A 22,087-nucleotide genomic window follows, 5' to 3' on the forward strand; every position below is an offset into this window, starting at 1 on the left:
CACATTGAGATAGATGCTGTCATGATCTACATTTTACAGATGAAGAAAAAGAGGCAGAGAAACAGCCTGCCCAACGTCACATAGCTTGTGAGTAGCTAAATCTGCGTGCCTTCAGAATTCACATTTTACCCACTACATATTATTATTAAAAAGAGTAATTTGTGGAAGTAGTATCTGTTGCACAGCAATAAATGCTGACATTCTTTAGCTTCAATATTAACTCAAAGTATAACGTCTGAACAGTAATTTGTAATAGTTAATATTTAAAAAAATTTACCATGTGCCACATACTCATGGATCCTCTTAGTTATGTGCTTTTTTTTTTAACACAAAAACTTAAACTTTAGCCCTGGCTGGTGTAGCTCAGTTGGTTGGAGCGTCATCACACACTGAAAGGTCACGGGTTTGATTCCCCATCATGGCACATGCCTGGGTTGTGGGTTCAGTCCCCAATTGGGGTGTATGTGAGAGGCAACCAATCAATGTTTCTCTTTCTCTCCCTTTCTCCAAAATCAATAAGTATATCCTTGGGTAAGGATTTAAAAAAAATTAATTGCAAAATTTAATTTTACAAATTGACTGCTTCTGATTTCCAGATGAATGTCCTCCTTCAGTAATCCTCTCATTTTGTTCTCCCTCCACCCCCCCCTTGTTTTGATTTTTTATTGTGGCAAAAAATGAAACAAAACTCACCCTCCCCCAAACGTTCAAGTGTACAGTACAGTGTCAATCATGTACACATTGTTGTGCAACAGATCCCCAGACTTCCTCATCCCCATCCTTCGTGACTGAAACTATACCCAACCAACAACAACTCCCCACCACCCCTTCCTCTCAGCCTCTGGTAACCATCATTCTGCTTTCTGTTTCTATGAGTTTAACTACTTTAGATGCCTCATGTAAGTGGAATCATACAGTATTTGTCTTTTTTTGTGACTTATTTTACTCAGCATAATTTTATGAAGATTCAATTCATGTATATGACATTTCCTGTTTTAAGGCTCAATAATATTCCATTCCTGTATGCACCACATTTTTTTTTTTATCCATTCATCTGTGAATGGATACTTAGGTTGCTTTCACCTTTTGGCTATTGTGAATAATGCTGCAATAAATATGAGTGTGCAAATATCTCTTCTCTTCTCTGAGCCTCAGATTTTTAATAGCAAATTTGGATGATCTCTACTTACCTTCCAAATAGGACTGCCAGATTTAGCAGGAAAAAAAACAACAAAACATGCCCAAATTGGAATTTTAGAAAACAATGCATTTGGGACATACTTGTACCAAACAATTCTTCATTGTTTATCGGAAATTCAGTTTTCAATGGGCATCCTGTATTTTATCTGGCAACTCTACTTCTAAGGTCACTATGGAGATTAGACATACTGTGATAAAATCTATCAGTCATATGGCAAGTTTACATCAAATGTGGTATCTATTTTCATAACTTCTATATGTTTCCATTTAAAATAAGAATCCCAGGAATTCAAAATTAATTTGATATTGCTATCTTTACGATTCTGGACAAGTTCAAGCTGTGATCCTGAGCCTTTCATCTAACTTCTAAGTTTATTACAAAGTATGATTTTTGGGTTAAGACTAGGGTGCCACCTTGTTTTCATAAATAAAATTGTATTGGAACACAGCCTTGCTCATTCATGTATGTGTTGTTGATGGCTACTTTTGTGCTATGATGACAGAGTTGAGTAGTTATAACAAGGACCATAAGGCCTACAAAGCCTAAAATATTTATTACCTGCTTCTTTACAGGAAAATTTGCTGACCCTTTCTTGATATTATTGGGATAATTGTTCACTCTATGGGGTTATGCTGAGGAGAAAACAAAATGTATGTAAACTGCTTAGGACAGTGGCACATAGTAAAGCATCAATAAGTGGAAGTTGTGGTTATCATATTAAGAGGCCAAAGGAAAAAAAAATACACAAAACTTCTAGAGATGTCAAAATGGCATTTGGTAAATTATAACCCATTCCAGATTAAAAATAGTAACAGAACAAGAATGTAAAGAACAAAATATGTACATTAAACTAGATCTAGTATGAGGTTTAATGCAGGAAACTTGGAATCATGTTCATCATAGTGAATAAAGTTACAAGTTCATTCTATCACTATTATATTTCTAGAAGAGGTAACCTCTGCATTAGGACAGAAACATAAAAAAGGAAAGGGACCAAAATAATGAGTAATTTCAGATAATATGATTGTACTCATGAAAAATAACTAGAACCACTCAAAATAAAGAAGAGTTCTAGAAAAAAATAATTAAAAAGCATGAGGACAGTTTAAGGGAACTTTGGGAAAACACATCATGGGGGTACAAGAGGTAGAAGAAACTGATTAGGATAGAGATATGTGTGAAGAAATAATTACAGGAAACTTCCCTACCTTGGTGAAGGAAAAAGTCACACAAATTCAGGAAGCACAGAGGGTCCCAATCAAGATAAACCTATAATTAAAATGGTAAAGGTTAAAGACAAAGAGAATCTTAAAGGCAGCAAAGGAGAGATAGTAACCTATAAGGGAGTTCCCATTAGGCTGTCAACTGATTTCTCAACATGAATGCCCTAGGCCAGAGGGAATGGCATGAAGTATTCAATGAAAAGCAAGGATCTTAAACCAAGACTACTCTATCCAGCAAGGCTATCATTTAAAACTGAAGATGAAATAAAGAGCTTTCTAGACTGAAGGGGGCTAAAGGAGTTTATTGCCACCGAACAAGTATTGCAATAATTGCTAAAGGGACTGCTGTTAGAAAAAGAAGAAATAGAGAGAAAGGAACATAGGCATAGAGACTAAAAATGGAATAATTAAGTACTTATCAATTAAACCTAAAATATAAATGGATTAAATGCTCCAATCAAAAGACAGAGTAACTGAGTGGATAAGAAAACATGACCTGAGCAAAATGGACAAATTCCTAGACACATACAATTTTTCAAAACTCAATCAGGAAGAATCAGAAAACCTGAATAGGCCAATAACAACTAATGAAATTGAAACAGTTATAAAAAAAACACCCCTGGACTGGATGACTTCATAGGCAAATTATAAACATTCAAAGAAGAACTAATACCTATCCTTTTGAAACTATTGCAAAAAATTCAAGAGGAAGGAAGACTTTGAAGCTGTTTTTACGAGGCCAGCATTGTCCTAATTGCAAATCCACATAAAGCCACTACACAGAAAACTACAGGTTAAATCCCTGATGAACATAGTTGTTAAATCCTCAACAAAATATTAGGAACTAGGATTCAGTAATACATTAAAAAGATCATACACCATGATCAAGTGGGATTTATTACAGGGATGCAAGGTTGGTAAAATATTTGCAAATAAATAAATGTGACACATCATTTAAATAAAATGAAGGATAAAAACAAGATTTTATCAATACATGCAGAAAAAGCATTTGACAAAATCCAAAACCCACTTATGATAAAAACTCTCAGCAAAGTGGGAATACAGGGACCATACCTCAACATAATAAAGACCACATAAGAAAAACCTAGAGGCAACATCATACTCAATGGGCAAAAACGAAAAGTACTTCACTTAAGATCAGGAGCAAGACAGGGCTGTCCGCTTTCACCACTCTTTTTTAACATAGTTCTGGTAGTACTAGCCACAGCAATCACACAAGAAGAAAAAATAAAAGGAAGAAGTAAAATTGTCATTATTCGTAGATGACATGATACTGTACATAGAAAACACTAAGGACTCCACCAAGAACTACTGTATTAGATTTAAGAAATGAATTTGGCAAAGTATCAGGATACAATACTAATATCTAGAAATCAATGGCATTTTTATACACAATAATAAACTGTCAGAAACTAGAAAGAAAAATCCTATTTATCATTGCAACAACAAAAAAAATAAGGTACCAAGAAATAAACTTAACCAAGGTGGTAAAAGACCTGTACTCAGAAAAATAGAAATAGAGGAAGATACAAACAAGTGGAAGCAATATACTGTATTCATGGATTGGAAGAATTAACATTATTAAAATGTCCATGATACCCAAAGCAATCGATAGATTCAATACCTAGTAAAATACCGATGGTATATTTCATGGATGTAGAACAAATATTCCAAAAATGTATATGGAACCAAAATACCCCATATAGCTGCAGGAATCTTGAGAAGAAGAACAAAGTTGGAGTGATCACAATACCAGCTATCAAACTATATTACAAAGCGATTGTAATCAAAATAGCATGGTACTGGTATAAGAACAAACATGTAGATTAATGGAACAGAACAGAGAGCCCAGAAATCAACCCACATCTCTATGGTTAATTTATATTTGACAAAGGAGGCAAGAGTGTACAACAGAGTAAAGACTTGTCTCTTCAATGAAAGGTACTGGGAAATTGGACTGGTACATGCAAAATAAATAAATAAATAAATAAATAAATAAATAATAAAACCAGATCACCAGCTTAAACCATACATAAGAATAAACCCAAAATATATAAAAGACTTAAATGTAAGTCATAAATCCATAAAAATCCTAGAGGAAAACAGGCAGTAAAATCTCAGGCATCTCACAGATCAGTATTTTCTCTTATACGTCTGCTAGGCCAAGAGAAGCAAAGGAAAAAAATAAACAAATGGGACTACATCAAACTAAAAAGCTTCTGCACAGCAGAAAGAAAACATCAGCAAATTAACACTCCGGTGTGGGGTGAATTTCCTGCCAAAATATAAGATGGCGCGGGCAATTATTTAGGTTTCCCGCGCAAAATCAGGGATTTTTATGATACCTATTACCCCAATGGGTATGAAACGGTTCGCATACGCAGGTAGGTATCTTTGTGAACGGCAAACAAACAAATATTTGGTAATACGAAGTTACAATCGGCCCGAGTTTACACGTTTCCCGCACTCCACCGCAAATCTATATGAACCGAGTTAAGACGGCTCCCGCGGAGTACGCGCAATTCACGCGAGCCGACTTAACTCGTTTCCCCCACTCCAAGTGTTAAAAGCAAACCCACTATATGGGAGAACATATTCACCAATGATACATCTGGTAAGGGGTTCATTTCCAAAATATATAAAGAACTTATAAAACTCAACACCAAGAATACAAATGGGGGCTGGAGCAGGGTGTAGGGGGTCAACTAGAGAAGGGACATCTGTAATACTTTTAACAATAAAGATAAATTAAAAAAAATAGAGACCTGAAGAGACACTTCTCCAAAGAGGACATACAATAGCCAAAGGGCATGAAAAAATGCTTAAAGTCACTAATCCTCAGAGATATGCAAATTAAAACTGCAAGGAAGAATCACCTCACACCTTCCAGAATGGCTACCATTAATAAATCAATAAACAAAAATGATGATGAAGATGTGGAGGAAAGGGAACCCTGGTACACTGCTGGTGGGACTGCAGACTGGTACAGCCACTGTGGAAAACAGTATGGCGTTTCTTCAAAAAATTAAAAATGAAACTGCTGTTTGATACAGCAATCCCACTGCTGGGAATATATCCTAAGGTTTCTGAAACACCAATCAGAAAGAATATATGCACCCTTATGTTCATAGTGGCATTATTTACAATAGCTAAGATCTGGAAACAGCCCAAATGCCCATCAGTAGATGAGTGGATAAAAAAGCTGTGGTACATTTGCACAGAGGAGTAATATGTGGCTGTATAAAAGAAGGAGCTCTCACTCTTGCAACAGCATGGATCGACCTGGAGATTATTATGCTAAGTGAAATAAGCCAGTCTCCCCCCACACCTCCCGCACCCTCCAAAAAAGACAAATGTCACATGACCTCACTTATACATAGAATCTAATTAACCAAATAAACTGATGAACAAAACAGGACTAGAGGCATGGATACATGAAATAGAATGACAGATGTCAGAGGGGAGGCTGGGGGACTGGACTAGATTAACCAAAGAACATATATGTGTATAAGCATAGCCTGTGAACACAGACAAAACTGTGGTGAAGGCCTGGGGTAGGATGGGGCTGGTTGGAGGAAGGCAAAGTGGTGGAAAATGGGGGACATCTGTGATACTGTCAACAATAAAACAAAAAGAAGAGTGCTAGATAATGGAAATACACAATTTAATTGTGTTCTAATATGCCAATGTAAATCAATTAACAATAAATGAAACCAGTGATGTTACTTAAATTAGCAACAAAAAAGTTACCAAGGAATGAACTCCGTAAGAAATGAGAACTCATATTAAGAAAAGCATGAAGCTTTTCTTGCTGACACAAACATGTTCAAATATGGAAATATTTTCATATTTCAAAAAATCAAAATTGCAAGTGAGATTAAAACATTTTTAAATTTATTCTTAGAGAGGGAGGAAGAGAGAGGGGGCAAGAAAAACATTGATGTGAGAGCCAAACATCAATAGGTAAACTGCCTCTTGCACGCCCCCTCCTGGGAACTGAGCCTGCAACCCAGGCATGTGCCCTTGACCAGGGATCAAACCAGCAACCTTTCAGTGCATGGGAAGGCATGAAAACAACTGAGCTACAACAGAAAGGGCAGAAAGTGAGTTTTTAAATGGAAATAATAAATCTAAGGAGAGTCTTCCTTTTGGATGGGTGACTAGAGGCAGGCAAGTGAACTTCCCCCTGGGATGGCATAGGGCTCAGAAGTAATTGAGCTGGACCAGGGACACTGACTTTTTCCTCCCATGGTTCTCTAAGATTGTGAAGTCTGCAGGGAATAGAGTTCATGGACCAATTTGGTTAATTAAGAAGACTGTGCATTGAGTGCTCAAGGTCATACTACCATAAATAATTAGTCTGTGTCTCCAGCCTTTCAGGTTTCCAGTCCCTGTCCAGCTGGCTTCACACCTGTGCCTCTTCCTTTCAGAACAGTAATCTCCATCAGGAGGTCTGGCCCGAGTCTGTCTTTCTGCCAGTCCTGGGGACAGAGCCTCAGCCATCATTGCTCACCAGGCAGAAGAGGACTGGCCCTCCTTGGTCATGCGCCAGCAGAATGGCAGCCCAGCCCAGTGAGTGCCATGGGAGACAGTGGAGGGAGGAGGGCCCGGACAAGCAGGACATTTGAGGTAGGCAGGTGGTAGGGCACCAAAATGCAGTTTCTATTCCAAGCACTATGAAGTTTATGTGCTTGGTTCTGGTGGGAGTCCAAGAACTTTCATTCAGAGTTCTGCTTTCCTCTTACAATAGTTTTAATTCCCATAGAAATTACCCCCGTAATGGCAGGAAACAGGCCTCTAAACTGTCCCCTAAGCCCTAGCCGGTTTGGCTCAGTGGATAGAGCGTTGGCCTGTGGACTGAAGGGTCCTGGGTTCGATTCCAGTCGAGGGCATGTACCTTGGTTGCAGGTTCCCTGGCCCTGATTGGGACAGAGCCCAGGCTTCTCTGCCATGTGATTAAATAAATGAATGCACATTATCATCATTTTACAAATGAACAAAGGAGCACAGCATTTAAATATAACTTGTACTAAGTTATGCGGTAAAATAGGAGTGAATTCAGGTTTGAATCCAGGCATCAGACTGTAGACACAGAACACATAACCACTATTCTCTCCTTCCAAGCCAACCTTTCATTTAACTTGTCAGGTCACTCCAGGCAGAAACCCCACCCCCCCACCCCCCGCCGTTCACTGTTCTCTTTCCTTTGGGGGTTCCTAGTGGACCCCAGCAGAGAGTAATGGATGCCCCTTGCTGCACTGATGAAAAGGAGGATAGCTGAGCTCAAAGTGGGCATCATAGAAAAATTAGCAGATTATAATTTAGGGCAGATCTTGCTCCTGCCCCACCACTTAAACTGTCTTCTTCCTCCTTCATTTCTGTACCTTAGCACTCTCAATCTCCAGAAGAGACATAAATTAAGGGTCTTGAGTTCTATTATTAGGAAACTAAAACCAGTTAAAGATGTATCTTAGCTGTACTTTTGGTAAAGACCCCTGAACTTCTGTGTTCATCTTTCTGAAGTGTCAGGAAACAGAGTGAAGAAATTTATCACATGGGCAATTGGAGACTGGCAATTTAGTTTAATTTTGTCTGCTCTGTTTATTATCTTGTGCAATATGGGGCAAGTTCTGGGTATCTCTGAACCTCAACTTTGTCACCTGAATTGATCCCTAGTTGTTACAACTGCACTGCTGCAAGGATTAAACAATATAGTAGAAAGTACCTATGCGATTATATATGTGATGAATGTATAGAGAAAGGAAAAATACATTTAAAATATCATTATTAATATCAACAGGCTAGCTTTATGCACTTTGATTAAAATATCCTGTGATTTGAAGGTATGAGCTTACCTGGATCTTTGACAGGACATTTTTAAAAAATATTTTTATTGATTTCAGAGAGGAAAGAAGTGGGAGAGAGAGTTAGAAACATCAATGATGAGAGATAATCATTTATTGGCTGCCTCCTGCACACTCCCTACTGGGGATCGAGCCCACAACCCTGGCATGTGTCTTGACTGGAATCAAACCCGGGATCCTTCAGTCCACAGGCTGACACTCTATCTACTGAGCCAAACCAGCTAGGGCATTTTATTTAGTCCTTGTTCAAGTACATACTGAGTGAATGAAGGAAAATGACTGAATCTCATTCATTTGTGATTCCTCAGAGCCTATCCCGTCTTTGGCACAGAGTGGCCAACAAAAACAAAAAAAATTTCCTGTTAAACATGAACTAGATCCTTAGTTTACACCAGCACAGAGTAGACAAAAAAACTTCTACCTGCTGGGTGCTGTTCTGCCTGTTTTTTCATCCCATTCATCAATATTCCATAGGACTAGAGACATGATGCAATAGTTACTATGTACATCTATGACATGAACTTCCTATGAACCCATTATTTTCCTTTTATAAGACATACATCATTCAATTGCCAAAAAATTCTGGCGATTTTAAATACTGAACAATTTTAAAGGATGGGAAAGGGGAGGATCAATCTTACTTTGTGGACTGAGACACTTTTAGGATTTCACATTTAGGATGCCAAGTCATTCCGTGTTCAGGTTCCCTGGGACAAGGAAGGCTTTGGCTTCTCTGCCATGTGATTAAATAAAAGTCATTAAATATTTCTTGAGATTAAATTTATCAATAACCTGCTACTGCAAGAATAATTGAATTCTGATTAAAATGCAATAGCTGAATATATTAACTGCCAAACTTCTGGGGGTATTAGTCTCCCCATTCGGAGGTAAAAAATGCCATCAGAGAGAGGTTGAGATATCTGCACACACTCTAACTTTACTGTGTGAGAGATGTGGGACTCAAACTTTCATCTCCTGACTCCTGTCCCAGGGCTCTCCCATCCACTAGACTTGAACATATATTTTTTCTCAAGTCTGTTTTGTCTAAGATGAGGAAACAGAAGGAAAACAATGGATTTCTCCTATTGGGACTCAGTGAGGTCATCTATGAATCAGGGGATGGACTAAGTGATTCATAGGGGTCCTTCTGGAATATATATTGTGGTCTATAGGATTTTCTATAAATAGCAGTGTTTTTTCCATCTCACTTAGGAAATCTAAGATATGCAAGCATTATTTCCTCTACAATTTGAGAATTTCATGTGAACTATCATGAAATGACTATAACTAGACAGACTTTGGGGACATCTTGGTTCTATATCTCAGCAATAAGAGTAGGTAATTGATTTTTTTTTTGGAGAAAAATTTAGGCAACTAATAGTAAAATTCAATGTGCACTGGTTTTTACAAAGCAGACAATTACACTTCACACATATCTATCTTATAGTCAGTCTCACTTGTGTGATTTGGACAGGTAAAACATTTTGCATAGGATTGTTGTTATAATGAATCATAAATAAAATGAAGTCTATTCTTCTGGCAATCATATTCATTAGCTTAAAGGTTTAAACTAGATGCATGTAATTCGCAGAAAGGTTTAAAATATGAAGTTCTTTTTAAAAAAACATGAAGTTTTAATGAGAACGTTTCAGGGATGACATGTGTAGTATGATACTTTACAACTAAATTTTCAGAAAGACTATGAGTACAAAATCAATTCTAATGCCATGGAAGCATTGGCAAGAAAATATACCCACCAAATTCACTGACAATGGTTGACTAGTGGGACAGGTATGCAGGGGAATGGGATAGAAACAAAACTGAGATGTTATTGGTAATATTTCAAATCTCTATAAAATATAAGTTCTGAAGCAAATATTACTGAATGGTGTCTTTTTAAATATGGTGAGTGGGTACAATGATAATAATAGATAGCATGAATGAAACATTTGTTAAGTGCCTGGTAATATTCTAAGGCAATGATTCTCAATTTTGGCTGTACATTCAAATCACCATCAGACTCACACATAGAAATTCTTATTTAACTGTTTGTAGGCTGTAGCTAGGGCATCAGTATATTTTAAAAGATCCACAGGTAATTGTAGTGGCCAATCAGAAGTGAGAGTCACTGCTCTATATGAATGTAATTTAATTTCTTGCAACAAACCTATAAAGTAAATTCCATTTTTATCCCCATTATATAAATGTAGAAACTATCCAGGCTTTTGTTATATTATTTTATGTGCTTCCCTATTTGCATTTTTTTCAAATTAAATCATATTGCTACCTGTCAGCAGAAAGGGGGTTTCAAGTTGTCTTCAGGGTGCTGGTTTAAAGAGAACTGTAATTCCTGTTAGTAGGAAGGATTGACATAAACAATTCTCAACTAGACTTAAAAAGCCTGAATATTAGACATAGCTTTGGAACTTCCCTTGGGTGTGAAAATAAGATGGTTAATTTGATGAGAAAAGAATGCTTCACAAATTTAGAATTAGAAACATGTTTAAACACTTTAACCTAGCCACTACATATGAAGAGAAGCAAAGCAAAGAGCAGTTTAAAACACAAAGACTCCCTGAGATTGTATAGTGTGATATAAATAACCTGCCTGAAAAGCCTATGGGTAGGATTAATATTTGAAAATACTTTTTTGCATCTTTTAAAAATATTTATTTATTAAATTGATTGGGGTGACATTGGTCAACATGAACACATAGGTTTCAGGTGCGGGTTTCTATGCTATAAGATCTGTATATTGCATTGTGTCCCCGCCACCCAAAGTAAAACCTCCTGTCACCACATATTACAACTCCCTTCTTCCCCTACCCCCTTCTCTCTGGCAATCACCATACTGCTGTTTATGTTCACAAATTTCAGTTTTATATCTCACATATGAGTGAAATAATATAGATCTTAGCTTTTTCTGACTTATTTCACTTAGCATGATGTTCTCAAGGTCCTTCCATGTTGTTGCAAATGGCATTCTTTCATTCTCTCTTATGGCTGAGTAGTGTTCTATTGTGTATATGTACCACATCTTCTTTATCCAGTCCTCTATCATGGACACTGGTTGTTTCCATGTTTTGGCCACTGTGAATTATGCTGCAAGGAACATAGGGGTGCATATATCTTTGCGAATACATGATTTTGAGTTTTTAGTTATATACTCAGGAGAGAGATTGCTAGTCGTATGGTAGCTCTATTCTTAATTTTTTGAGGACTGGCATTGCTGGATTCCATAGTGGATGTATCAGTCTATATATGGACAAATAATTTTTGACAAAGGAACCAGATACACACAATGGAATAAAGATAGTTTCTTTAATAAATATTGCTGGGAAAACTGAAAAGCCACATGAAAATGAATGAAACTGGATTACAGTTTGTCCTCATGTACAAAAATGAATTTAAAATGGATCAAAGACCTAAATATAAGACCCCAAACAATAATCACATAGAAGAAAATATAGGTACCAAACCTATGGGCCTTGACCATAGAGGACATTTTACAAACTTGACCCCAAAGGCAGGGAAGTAAAGGCAAAAAAAAAAAAAATGAATGGGACTATATCAAACTAAAAAGCTTCTGCACAGCAAAAGAAACTGACAACAAAACAAATAGCCAGCCAGATGGGAGATGATATTTGCAAAAAGTAGCTCTGACAAAGGTTTAATTTCCAAAATGTATAAAAAATTCATAAAGCTCAACACCAAACAAACAACCCAATCGAAAAGTGGGCAGAGGGCCTGAAAATTCACCTCTACCAAGAGCCAGTTGCTACATGAAAAGATGTTCAACCCCACTAGCAGTTAGGGAAATACAAATTAAAACTACAATGAGATACCACCTTATACCTGCTAGAGTGCCCATTGTCAGCAGGACAAACAATCACAAGTGTTGGAGAGGTTGTGGATAAAAGGGAACCCTCATTCACTGCTGGTGGGAATGTAGACTGGAACAATCACTATGAAATGACTTTTAAAAGAAAACATAGCTCTAGCCGGTTTGGCCCAGTGGATAGAGCATGAGCCTGTGGACTAAAGGGTCCCAGTTTAGATTCTGACCAAGGGCACATGCCTGGGTTGCCTGCTCAATCCCCCTACCCCCCAGTATGGGGCGTGCAGGAGGCAGGCAATCAATGATTCTCATCATTGATGTTTCTATCTCTCTCTCTCCCTTCCTCTCTGCAGTCAATAAAAAATATATTAAAAAGAAAAAATAATATTTGAGTGAGCACTTATTTACATTGAGGATGGATGTTGGGGAAAACCAAATGATAATCAAAATCCAGGATGATAACTGTCATATAAAACTTCTAACTGATTAATTACATTTGTCTTTAATTTAGAATACCATTAATGATGTAAACATGTATAAATATTCAAAATTAAAGACTTTTTTGGCATAGTATTTGGGTAGATTAAAGTATACTTGCTTCCCAGTGTCTTTGAACTAGAGTGATTTAAATAAAATTTTATTAATGATTTTAGAGAGAGAGGAAGGGAGAGAGCGAAACATCAATTGTTGTTCCACTTATTTATGCATTCATTGGTTGACTCTTGTATGTGTCCTGACTAGGGATTGAACCTACAACCTTGGTGTATCAGGACGACTCTCTAACCAACTGAGCTACCGCCCAGGGCTGGAGTGATTTCTTTTAAGGGAGAAAGATATTTCTTCTTTCATATATTTCCTTCAGGAGGAAACTAATATTTTCTGTGTTCATGACTTTATTAACTCTATTAACTTTAGTGTCTCTAAAGTAGGTATATATAGAAACAGGTAAATACCCATGAAATCAATGAGGAAAAATTCCTCTGAGGTACTGAGTTTGCCACCTCTCCTTTATTATAAATGCATCATTTTGATTTGACTGAATCGAAAATATAGACTCAGCACCAGTTGCCTGTGTAGTTGTTTCATTACTCTAAGCATCTTTCGTTTTGTAGGAGATGTCTCAGCCCCATGGAACTAAAGAATCTAACACGTGTCTCAGAATTCTTCCTCCTGGGTCTCTCAGATGACCTGGACCTGCAGCCTCTGCTCTTGGGGCTCTTCCTGTCCATGTACCTGATTGCCGTGTTGGGGAACATGCTCATCATCCTGACTGTCAGCTCTGACTCCCACCTGCACACCCCCATGTACTTCTTCCTCTGCAACCTGTCCTTGGTGGACATCGGCTTCATTTCTACCACTGTTCCAAAGATGGCTGTGGGCATCCTGACTCCCAGCAGAGTCATCTCCTATGGGGGCTGCCTGACACAGATGTCTTTTTTTCTCCTTTTTGGATGTATGGATGACCTGCTTTTGACTGTGATGGCCTATGACCGGTTTGTGGCCATCTGTCACCCTCTGCACTACTCAGCCATCATGAACCCACGCCTCTGCTGCTTAGTTTTGGTGTCATTTTTCAGCAGCCTTTTGGACTCTCAGCTGCACAATTTGATGGTATTACAGTTTACCTGCTTCAAGGATGTAAACATTTCTAATTTCTTCTGTGATCCTTCTCAACTCCTTCATCTTGCCTGCTCTGACACCATCACCAATAACATAGTCATGTATTTTGCTGGCGCCATCTTTGGTGGTGTTCCACTCGCAGGGATCGTTGGCTCTTACTATAAAATTGTTTCCTCCATTCTGAGAGTTCCATTGATAGGTGGGAAGTATAAAGCCTTCTCCACCTGTGGTTCTCACCTGTCTGTTGTTTGCTTATTTTATGGAACAGGTATTGGAGATTACTTTGGTTCAGCACTGTTGCCTTCCCCCAGGAAGGACGTGGTGGCCTCAGTCATGTACACTGTAGTTACCCCCATGCTGAACCCTTTCATTTACAGTCTGAGGAACAGGGACATTAAGAGTGCCCTATGGCGGCTCTACAGCAAACAATCTAATGTGAATATCTCTGCAATCCTTTTTGGAATACGACTGGTAAAACCAACAAAACCAAACATGTAGACCAGTGAATACTCTATCCTTGGTCACATTCTTTTTTGTCTCATAGTTTTCATTCCTCTCCGTGCCTCACATATGAACTTTACATCTTTTGATTTGTCTTTAATTGAATTGGCAGAGTGTCCTGGGATCCTTTGTACATCATAGTAAATGAATGAGAGGTTCTCCTAATTGATTCTGATATCCAGGTGAAATGCACAATTTTCTTAGTATATACTTAAACTTTACTTCTTTCCCCATAGTTTTAGAGTATTTTCCATACAAAATTTGCATCTGTCAAATATATTTACTGAGGTAATTTCTGATGATGAAATTCACTGTTTTTCAGTTGTGGATTTTATTGGAATCCCCTTGACGATATATAAACACTGGTGACCGGGTCTGTTGGAGGAGTTCGTCAAGACGATGTAACTGCCAGTGGACCCAAGAGCTGGATTGTGGAATCAGAGACCCTTAACCCTCTCCCCTGTCCTTGGATTGTTCATATCATTTGCCTACCCTGAGCTAGCAGCTAGCTTTAGGAGACTATCTGGATGTATACATGACTGAGTGCAGTTGGATTGTCAAACCTCAGAGAGAAGGCAGGGAAGAGTGAATGGGGGTGGCGCGGAAAGGGGGGGGGAAGAGATCAACCAATGAACTCATATGCATGTATACATAACCCATAGACACAGACAATAGGGTGGTGAAGCCTTGGGGGGCGCGGGAGTGTGCAATGAGGGAAGATAGGAAAGGGACATATGCAATACTTTCAACAATAAAGATTTATTTTTTATTTTTTAAATTTTTTATTCTTTTTTTAAACTAAATCTTTATTGTTCAGATTATTACATTAGTTACTCTTTTTTCCCACCATAACTCCCCTCCACCCAGTTCCCACCCCACCCTCTGCCCTCACTCCCCACCCACTGTCCTCATCCATAGGTGCACGATTATTGTCCAATCTCTTCCCGCACCCCTCACCCCCCCCCCCCCCCGCCAAGAATAGTCAGTATATTCCCTTTCTATGTCCCTGATTCTATTACAGTCACCAGTTCATACTGTTCATCAGATTATTTATTCACCTGATTTTTAGATTCACTTGTTGATAGATGTGTATTTGTTGTTCATAATTTGTATCTTTACCTTTTCTTCTTCTTCCTCTTCTTAAAGGATACCTTTCAGCATTTCATATAATACTGGTTTGGTGGTGATGAACTCCTTTAGCTTTTTCTTATCTGTGAAGCTCTTTATCTGGCCTTCACTTCTGAATGATAGCTTTGCTGGATAAAGTAGTCTTGGTTGTAGGTTCTTGGTATTCATCACTTTGAATATTTCTTGCCACTCCCTTCTGGCCTGCAAAATTTCTGTTGAGAAATCAGCTGACAGTCGTATGGGTACTCCCTTGTAGGTAACTGATTTTCTTCCTCTTGCTGCTTTTAGGATTCTCTCTTTGTCTTTTGCTCTTGGCATTTTAATTATGATGTGTCTTGGTGTGGTCCTCTTGGATTCCTTTTGTTTGGGGTTCTATGTGCTTCCTGGACTTGTAAGTCTATTTTTTTCACCAGGTAGGGGAAGTTTTCTGTCATTATTTCTTCAAATAGGTTTTCAATATCTTGCTCTCTCTCTTCTTCTGGCACCCCTATAATTCAGATGTTGGTATGCTTGAAGCTGTCCCAGAGGCTCCTTACACTATCTTTGTATTTTTGGATTCTTTTTTCATTTTGCTTTTCCGGTTGGGTGTTTTTTGCTTCTTCGTATTTCAAATCTTTGACTTGTATCTTGCGATCCTCTGGTCTGCTGTTGGGAGTCTGTATAATATTCTTTATTTCAGTCAGTGTATGCTTAATTTCTAGTTGGTCCTTTATCACAACATCGAGGGTCTCACTAGATTTCTTGATGATCTCACTACATTTATCGGCGGTTTCTAGGAAATTCTTGAAAAACCTAAAAAGTGTGGTTTTGAACTCTATATCCAGTAGTTTGCTTTCCTCCATTTCTGTCATTTGTGTCCTGTTTCTTTGTCTCGGCATTTTTTATGCTTCGCTGTGTCGATAGAGTGGCTTTCTGTGCTAAGTGTCCCAATTACCTGAGGTAGACACTCTTGGTGCACCCCCTTGTGGGCTTTGTGCACAGTCTTGTTGTAGTTAAGCCTTGATTGTGTAGGTAAAACTGGGAGGATTTGACCTCCAGGCCAATTGGCTGTGAGAATCAGCTGTGTCTGCAGTGGGAGAACTTCTGTGCTGGAGACACCCCTCTGGGGCTAGACTTGCTTCGATGGGGCTTTGGTGCGAATCTGCCCCCTGAGTGTGTCTTTTATGGTTCCAAGGAGCTGCAAACTGGATGGTCCCACTCTGACTTCTGGGCTTCCTGGCTCCTGGATCTCTAGGGAGGTGCTAATCTCGCCTTTGCCTGAGGCTATCCAGCAAAAGTCTCCCTGCAGGGCTTGGGCGGGGCGGGTCCCACGGGATATACCGGGCGGGGTTAGCAATTATGGCTGCTCTCAGTCTTGCCCTCAGAGGCTCTGCTTCTCAGTGTCCCAGTAATCGCTGCAGGCCCCTCAGAGAGAAAGCTGCCCTCGGGTTCTGACCGATGCCAGACAGTCCCGCTTCTCCCGTATGAGTCTGGGTCCCTAGAGACTCGCCCGGAAATGGAGCTCAGAGTCTGAGACTCCCTCCTGATTGAAAAAGACAACCTCGCCCTCAGCTGCCACACCGCTCCGCATGCACTCCACACCTCAGTATTTCACTTCCGCACTGCGCCTCCTCCGAGTCTCGGTATGCTTTTCTCTTTCCTCCTAGTTGTAGAATTTCCACTCAGCCAGCCTTCCTGTGGTTCTGTCTTTTAGTTGTATTTTTGAAGTGGTTGTGTGAGGCAGCAATCTCCGGTGTTTACCTATGCCACCATCTTGGTTTCTGCAAAGATTTTTTTAAAAGGCCTTTACTGTATATAAATGTTTAAATTTTCTTTAAATGTCTTTATTGATTAAGGTATTACATATGTGTACTTATCCCCCCATTACCCCCCTCCCAATCCCCCACTCAAGCCACCATCCCCCTGTTGTCTGTGTCCATTGGTTAGGCTTATATACATGCATACAAGTCCTTTGGTTGATCTATCCCCTATACCCCCACCCTCTCCTACCTTCCCTTTGAGGTTTGATGGTCTGATCAATGCTTCTCTGTCTCTGGATCTGGTTTTGTTCATCAGTTTATGTTGTTCATTATATTCCATAAATGAGTGAGATCATGTGATATTTATCTTTCTCTGACTGGCTTATTTCACTTAGCATAATGCTCTCCAGTTCCATCCATGCTGTTACAAATGGTAAGATAAAATTTCGTGCATTCCTAGAAACTTACACTTTTCCAAATGGAATCAGGAAAAAAAAATCTGAATAGACAGATTACAGCTAATGAAATTGAAGCAGTAACAAAAAAACTCCCAACAAACAAAAGATGTCTCAATAAATTTAAGAAGTTTGATATCATATCAAGCATCTTCTCTGACCATAATGGTATAAAACTAGATATTAATCACAAGGAAAAAAAAAAGAAAAACAAAGAAAGACATGGATGCTAAATAGTATGTTACTAAGCAATGAATGGTTTAATGGGGAGATCAGGGAGGAAATAAAAAGATACCTGGAAACAAATAAAAAAGGTAGTTCCAAGACATAATTCATAGCATTACAGACCTATTTCAAGAAACAAGAAAAATCTGAAATAAACAGTCTAACCCAGTGATGGTGAACCTATGACATGCGTGTCAGAGGTGACATGCGAACTCATTTTGGGTGACACTCATCGACAGAGATAAAAAATTGCATAATTCAAATATTTGTCTCTCGCAACGGCCAGAGTTGGGCATCACTCGAGTAATATTATTACTCACGTTACTCATGATCAATAATGCAATTCTAAAACCGGATGTAAACATGTACATCGGTGTTGCGTAGCAAAGATACATAGTGAAAACATCCAAGATACATTGTTCCAATATTGACATTAATATAAAAAGGTTAAGAATTGCACTATAAAGAGATTGATCTATACCAGCCGTGGGCAAACTACGACCCGTGGGCCAGATTCGGCCCGTTTGAAATGAATAAAACTAAAAAAAAAAAGACCGTACCCTTTTATGTAATGATGTTTACTTTGAATTTATATTAGTTCACACAAACACTCCATCCATGCTTTTGTTCCGGCCCTCCGGTCCAGTTTAAGAACCCATTGTGGCCCTTGAGTCAAAAAGTTTGCCCACCCCTGACTCATGACATTTTATTTTTACTTGAGTGACAAAATGCCCAATTCTGGAAACGGCCTCATTATTGTCAACCTGTGCCTCGGGTAAGCTTCCCGTGCGTTCGGGTGCATTTGGCAAACGGACGCACTTGATCACCATGTTCGTTAGGAGACAAAAGTGGGAGGGTTAGAAGAAAAAGATATACAGTGCAACAGTGCTCGACAAGACATTCTGCGTGTCGGATAATTGATTACAGCACCATATATTTGTTGGTTATACATACTATCTTTGAATTGTTTTGCACCAGGAGTCAGTGCAACAACACTGCAAAAAGTTAATAGGTAAGAAACCTATCAACCTTTTATAAAAAATGCCATGATTTAGATTTATTTATTTTTGCAGCCTTGCGATGGAGAATCAAAAAATTAAAAAGCAAGATTGAATGATAAAGGAAGTGGAAGTAGCAGTAGCCAACCCTTTCAAGACATATGGACCAAGATGTATGGGATTGTCGACAGAAACAACAGATCATTGTGCATAATGTGTAATGAAATGGTAGTAAGCAGAATGTGGAATGTAAAGAGACATTTTGAAACTAATCATTGTCAGATCTTGAAAAAAGTATCGATGAAAGGAATCAATACATTTCTAGGCAGCTACACCTCTATAAAAGTCAATCAAATTCCATCATTAAATTTGTAAGATGCTCTACAAATTTAACATCAGCAAGTTACTGTATTGCTCACTCCATAGCTCAGCATGGAAAAGCCCGCAGTGATGGAGAATTTGTTAAGGAAACATTTCTAAGATGTGCACCAGCTCTATTTCATGATCTGAAAAATAAAGATGATGTTATTAAAAGAATTTCTGAGTTACCACTCAGTAGAAATACTATCAAACACAGAATAATAGATCTTAACAGAAATGTACAACATCAATTAAAAAAAGACTTAAATAGTTGTAAATATTTTTCGATTTCTCTTGATGAAACTACTGATGTCACATCAAATGCTTGGTTGGCCATTATTGCTAGATATTCTGATGGTCTCACAATGAGAGAAGAGTTGATAAAGTTAGAATCAATGCCAATAGGTACATCAGGAAACGAAATATGTAAGGTTGTTATAAAAACATTTAGTGACCTAAACATTGATATCTCTAAAATTGTGTCAGTCATGACAGATGGGGCACCAAATTTGGTGGGAAAAAATGTGGGATTCCTGAAATTGTTTATGGAAGCTATTGGACATCCACATGTACCTTTTCATTGTATTATCCATCAGGAGGTGTTGTGTGACAAATCGGGATTCTCAGAATTGAACGATTTAATGTCAGTTGTAACAAAAATTGTGAATTTTATAGCTTCTTGACTCCTTCACAAGCGAGAATTTTTTGCACTTTTACAGGAAGTTGATTCAACCTATAGTGGACTACTGATGTTCAATAATGTGAGATGGCTGAGCCGAGGTAAAGTACTTGAGTGATTTGTGAAGTGCTTTGAAGAAATTACGGTATTTATTGAGAATAAGGATCCGGCAAACTTTCCTCAGGTCAATGATCATACGTGGGTCAACAATTTGATGTTTTTTACAGATCTCTCTGTTCATATGAATGAACTGAACTTAAAATTACAAGGTTTTGGCAAAAGTATTGACGTTATGTTTGGATACATCAAATCTTTTGAAAGTAAACTTAAAATTTTCAAGCGAGATATTGAAACTAAAACTTATATGTATTTTCCTCAGATAAAAAAGTATTTCGAGAAGGTCACTACAACGAGTGTAATGGAGTCCATACTTATGTACCAGAATATAGTAAACTTGTTATTTGAACAGTTCAGCGAAAGATTTGACCAATTTAGAAGCCTAGAACAGACCATTAAAATAATTAAGTATCCGGATGTAGTTGTTTACAGTACTTTGGAATTAAAGGATTTCCAATGGATGCAAATTGATGATTTAGAGATGCAACTTGCAATTTTCAAGGTAGCATTTGGACTCATGTGTTTGTCGACTTAAGGTCAAAACTTGGCAACCTGGAACGAAATCGTTTGAATAATGAAGAGTGCAACTACGAACAAGAAATTTTGAGTGTTTGGAACAGAGTACCTGACACTTTTAGCTACATAAAAATCTAGCGATGGCTTTGCTAACAATATTTTCATCAACATATTTTTGTGAGACTTTGTTCTCAGCATTAAATAATATTAAAACGGACAAAAGAAACCGGCTAACAGATGAAGTTAGTGGTGTTTGCTTGGCCTTGAAGTGCACCAAGTATGAACCTGTAATCAAAGAATTAGCAGACAAACTTCAGCACCAAAGTCACTAATTTCTAGTTTTTGTACCATTTGATTATCATTGTTTTTATTATTATTTTTTCCTAAATATACATTGTTTTTCTGTTTTTGTTCATTTTATACATATTTTTGGTTGATTTTTCTTTGTTAAATGGCATTTAAGTATTCTATCTAATAATAGACAAACATGGTAATTGATCGTACCTTTGCTACGCCTCCCATTGGCTAATCAGCATGATATGCAAATTAACCGCCAACAAAGATGGCTGCTAATTTGCATACTGCAGGCAGGGTGGGACAGCACCATCCCGCCTGTTCCACCAACATCCGGGCCTGCTATTTGCCACCCAGGGCGGTGGGGCAGGACAGCACCATCCCGCCTGCCCTGCCGCCATCCGGGCCTGCTATCTGCGACCCGGGGTGGCGGGCATCCCGTGTGTGACCCGGCCCAGGGTGGCCGGGCGGGGCAGCGAAGGCTTGAAGGAGGCTCTGACTGAAGCAAAGGCCTGGGTCCTGGGTGCCGGAGGAAAACCGGTGCTGGCAGCCAGGGGAAGGGAAAGCCTATTACATAAATTTTTCATGCAACAGGCCTCTAGTATTAAATAAATATAAAATATATAAATCTTTTTTTACTATGGTTGCAAATATTTAAAAAAATTATGAATATTTCTATATGTGACACAGCACCAGAGTTAAGTTAGGGTTTTTCAAAATTTTGACACGCCGAGCTCAAAAGGTTTGCCATCAATGATCTAACCTTATACTTACAGGAACCAGAAAAAGAACAAAAAAGCAGTGCCCAAAGTGAGTAAAAGAAATGAAATACTATAGATTAGAGCAGAAATACATAAAATAGAGTCTAAAAAAATACAAAAGATCAATGACACCAAGAGCTGTTTTCTTTTTGAAAAGATAAACAAGATTGACAAACTTTTAATAGGACTTATCAAGAAATAAAGAGAGGACCCAAATACAGAAAATCAGAAATTAAAGAGGAGCCATAACAACTTACTCTACATAAATACAAGGGGCACTAAGAAAATAGTAGGAACATCTATATCCCAACAAATAAAACAATCTTGATGTCATGAACACATTCCTAGAAATGTTCAATTTTCCAAAACTGAATCAGGAAAAAATTTGAATAGAGAGATTGCAACTAATGAAATTGAAGCAGTAACCAAAAACTCCGAACAAACAGAAGTCCTGGACCGGATTATGTCACAGGTGAATTTTACCAACTATTTATTTATTTATTTATTTATTTTTATTTTTCGCTTAAAGTATTACAAAGGGTATTAC

General features: G+C 38.2%; 1 protein-coding gene across 1 annotated transcript; it reads left to right on the plus strand.

The window, feature by feature from the left end:
- The first annotated feature begins 13,251 nt into the window (after window positions 1–13,251).
- On the plus strand, window positions 13,252–14,265 carry LOC139011440 (olfactory receptor 7E24-like). The gene has a single exon (XM_070416979.1). It carries the CDS (start codon window positions 13,276–13,278, stop codon window positions 14,263–14,265), a length of 990 nt encoding a protein of 329 aa, XP_070273080.1. The 5' UTR covers window positions 13,252–13,275.
- The last annotated feature ends 7,822 nt before the right edge of the window (window positions 14,266–22,087 follow it).

This window comes from Myotis yumanensis, unplaced genomic scaffold, assembly GCF_028538775.1.
Source record: "Myotis yumanensis isolate MYYU_CA2020_CCGP unplaced genomic scaffold, mMyoYum1.0.hap1 SCAF_5, whole genome shotgun sequence".
Lineage (NCBI taxonomy): Eukaryota > Metazoa > Chordata > Mammalia > Chiroptera > Vespertilionidae > Myotis > Myotis yumanensis.